A 3,192-nucleotide genomic window follows, 5' to 3' on the forward strand; every position below is an offset into this window, starting at 1 on the left:
TTTCTTCCATCTCTCCTCAGCCTCTGTGAGGTGGGTGTGTGGGTGATGTTCTGAACCAACTTACACTTAACAACAAAGGAACAAATATCCATCTGTTGTGATGAACCCATTCACTGTGGCAAACGTTTTCTCCTCAGTATTTAAGATGAAACACTTGCTTCTCATTGACATCAAGCTGCCATTCTACTCTTCCCTATTGACAGCCCCGTTGACCAGAGCCGTAACTCAGTACTGAGCTGTATGGACAAAAACCTACTTTTAAAGATAATTTCCACTGCAGTGAATAGAATTATGATTTTGGTTTATAACACAGCCTGCATTTTCACTGACAGATGGATTTTCTCTCTAATTCACTCTGTCCCACTATCCAATCTTACCTTTAGTTTAGCCCTTTCTTTAGGCTTTCTGCCACACCTTGTCTGCTGGCTCATGTCCTAGCAGCCCACCTGTGATCCCACCATCAGTTGGCTTCTGATCCCATCTCTTGCTGTCAGAGGATAACCTCCCAAGAAAGTTTGCTTACCAATTAAGAGATCTCAAACTGAACCTATTCTTCAGGGACTAGTTTATTAGCCAGACTTTAATTTTGGTGATTTTACAAATTGTTTTTAAATAAGTCGTCATACTGACAATATTTTGCAGTAGTCACATGTATATACAGTACCATTCTAGAGAAAGAAAGAAACAAACAAAAAACTGCAAGAGAAATAGTTATAAGTATATAATCTAAATTAAAAACAATCAATAACAAATATACTAATGTTTACTTCATAAAAATTTACTCAGTATCTACACTGGAGAAAATACTGTGATAAAGAGGCAATGCATCAAATGAGGGACAATAATTAATGAAAGGTCTAGTAGAGGGACAAAACACAGACATATACAACTACAAGATTAGATAGAAAATTCTAAGAGTCTTAAAAGTAGCACACTTAAGATTCTAGTGAGGTTTGGGATGTAACTTACCATTTATAATTGAATTGAATTGGTATAAAAAATCATATGGTAATTAAAATTTGAGGAAGAATTTTTTAGAGAGAATATAATTAGACTGCCAAGGTACAGTGCACACATATTTATATGGAAATAAAAATTAATTGAAAAATGTTTTCAGTAAATTGCATTTATTTTCTTTCACAAAAAAAAGAGTTGTGGTATTTTAATGGCTTAGTCAATATTGAGAATATTTACAATAGGATGGGAGAGAAAAGGAATAAAAATATGAAATATAGACATTAGGCAAAGTGTAAATCTATTCCTGGAATATATATTAAAAATGTCAACTTTAAAATAATAAAGAGATAGACATAATATAGGTAATGTGACAGACTCTGATGTCATTCTGTAGTTGAGACTTCGTTAGCCACAGATTTGGGGAACAATCATTTTAAACTGACTTTTCCTGACATTACTGAAAAGTTGTCAGGCTCAGTTTCATTCTTCCTTAAGAAAACAATTTTCGGCTGATCATTTTCCTTAAGGCTTTTTTGACATCTTTGTTCCTTAGACTGTAAATTAGGGGATTCAACATAGGTATAATCAATGTGTAGAACACAGAGGTCACTTTGTCAATATCCAGTGAATGACCAGTGCTGGGGCGCAAATAAATAAAAATGAGAGTGCCATGGTAGATCGTGACTATGGTCAGATGGGAGGCACAAGTGGAAAACCCTTTTCTTCTTCCTTCAGCAGAACCTGTTTTAAGAATAGCTGCTATGATGCAGACATAAGAGAGAAGGACTGCTAGAAGACAGATAGCCTCCACCAAACCAGCGAAGACTACCAGAATAATGTCATGCATGTAGGTATCAGTGCAGGACAGAGAGAAGAGTGGGGAGATATCACAGAAGAAATGGTTAATTTCTTTGGAGCAGAAAGACAGATGAAAGGTATTAGTAGTGTGAATAATTGAGCTCATGGTACCTCCCAAAAATGCTCCAAGGGCAAGCTGGCAGCAAATCTTCTGGGACATAATAACTGTATAAAGCAGTGGGTTGCAGATTGCTATGTACCGGTCATAAGCCATGACAGCCAAGAGGAAAGATTCTGTGTCAACCAAAGAGCAGAAAAAATATAATTGTGCAGCACAGCCCTTATAAGAAATGGTTTTTTTATCAGAAACCAAGTCCGCAAGTAATTTGGGGGCAATTACGGAAGAGTAGCATGCATCTACAAATGACAATACACAGAGGAAAAAATACATCGGAGTGTGCAAGTGGGAACTAGTTGTGATTAATAACATCATCCCCAAATTCCCCATGAGAGTAACAGAGTAGATAAAAAGAAACACAGCAAAAAGAATCCTCCAAAGTTCTGGATGGTCACTAAATCCCAAGAGGAAAAAAACAGTCTTCACAGTGTGGTTCCCAATCTCCATCCTCTGCAGTGCCTTTGGACTTCTGAAGTTGTGGCACAGCAATGATGGCAATATTAACAGCCACCTCAGCATTCACTAAAAAATAAGAGCTAAAACAGTCAACATAGATACAAGAGGAATTCCGCATCCACTTGGGCATCCTGGAAATAGTTAGGCATATCTACTGCTAGGATAGAATTATACATTGCAGATTTTCAGATTTTAAATTTTTTAAAAGATTTTAATTATTTAAGAGAGAGAAAGAGAGAGAAAGGGATAATGAGAGAGAGCATGAGCAGCAGGAAGAAGCAGAGGGAAAGAGGGAAAGCAGACTCCCTATTGAGCAGGGGACCGAAGGCAGGGCTCAATTCTAGGACACTGGGATCAGGACCTGAGCCAAAAGCAGATGCTCAATTGACTGAGTCACCCAAGTACCCCAGATTTTCAACTTTTTATTAAATTGACAATGCATCAGTTGTGTTGCTTTAAACTATTGTTTTCCATAGAGACACCACCATCAAATGAGTTGTTAAACTCCACTTTTATCAACTTCCTAATCTTCCACCAATGTCAAGTAATGTTGGTTAGCCACATGGTTATATAACAAACTGAATAAATAGACTCTATCCCCACTTGTGTTGTTTTTATTTTCACAAGAGACAGCATTACTGGTCCAGGTGAACTCCCATTTAGGTAGAGGAGCAGAAGTTATACATTTCTCACCTTGAGATGTGGTTTCACCTCTGAGGAACCAAAGAACTCCTATGAGTTGTTCGAAATCCACTGACAAAAGAGAAAGGAGAAAGGTTCTGCATTAGTTATAAAAGTCACTG

General features: G+C 37.2%; 1 protein-coding gene across 1 annotated transcript; it reads right to left on the reverse strand.

Moving 5' to 3' along the window:
• Positions 1–1,447: 1,447 nt before the first annotated feature.
• On the reverse strand, positions 1,448–2,452 carry LOC132010160 (olfactory receptor 5I1-like). Its single transcript, XM_059388097.1, has one exon. It carries the CDS (start codon positions 2,450–2,452, stop codon positions 1,448–1,450), a length of 1,005 nt encoding a protein of 334 aa, XP_059244080.1.
• Positions 2,453–3,192: the final 740 nt, after the last annotated feature.

Source organism: Mustela nigripes, chromosome 1, assembly GCF_022355385.1.
Source record: "Mustela nigripes isolate SB6536 chromosome 1, MUSNIG.SB6536, whole genome shotgun sequence".
Taxonomy (NCBI): Eukaryota; Metazoa; Chordata; class Mammalia; order Carnivora; family Mustelidae; genus Mustela; species Mustela nigripes.

Excerpts from the sequence above, each read along its gene's own strand:
- LOC132010160 (XM_059388097.1), bottom strand. The coding sequence starts at position 2,452 with ATGCTGAGGTGGCTGTTAATATTGCCATCATTGCTGTGCCACAACTTC.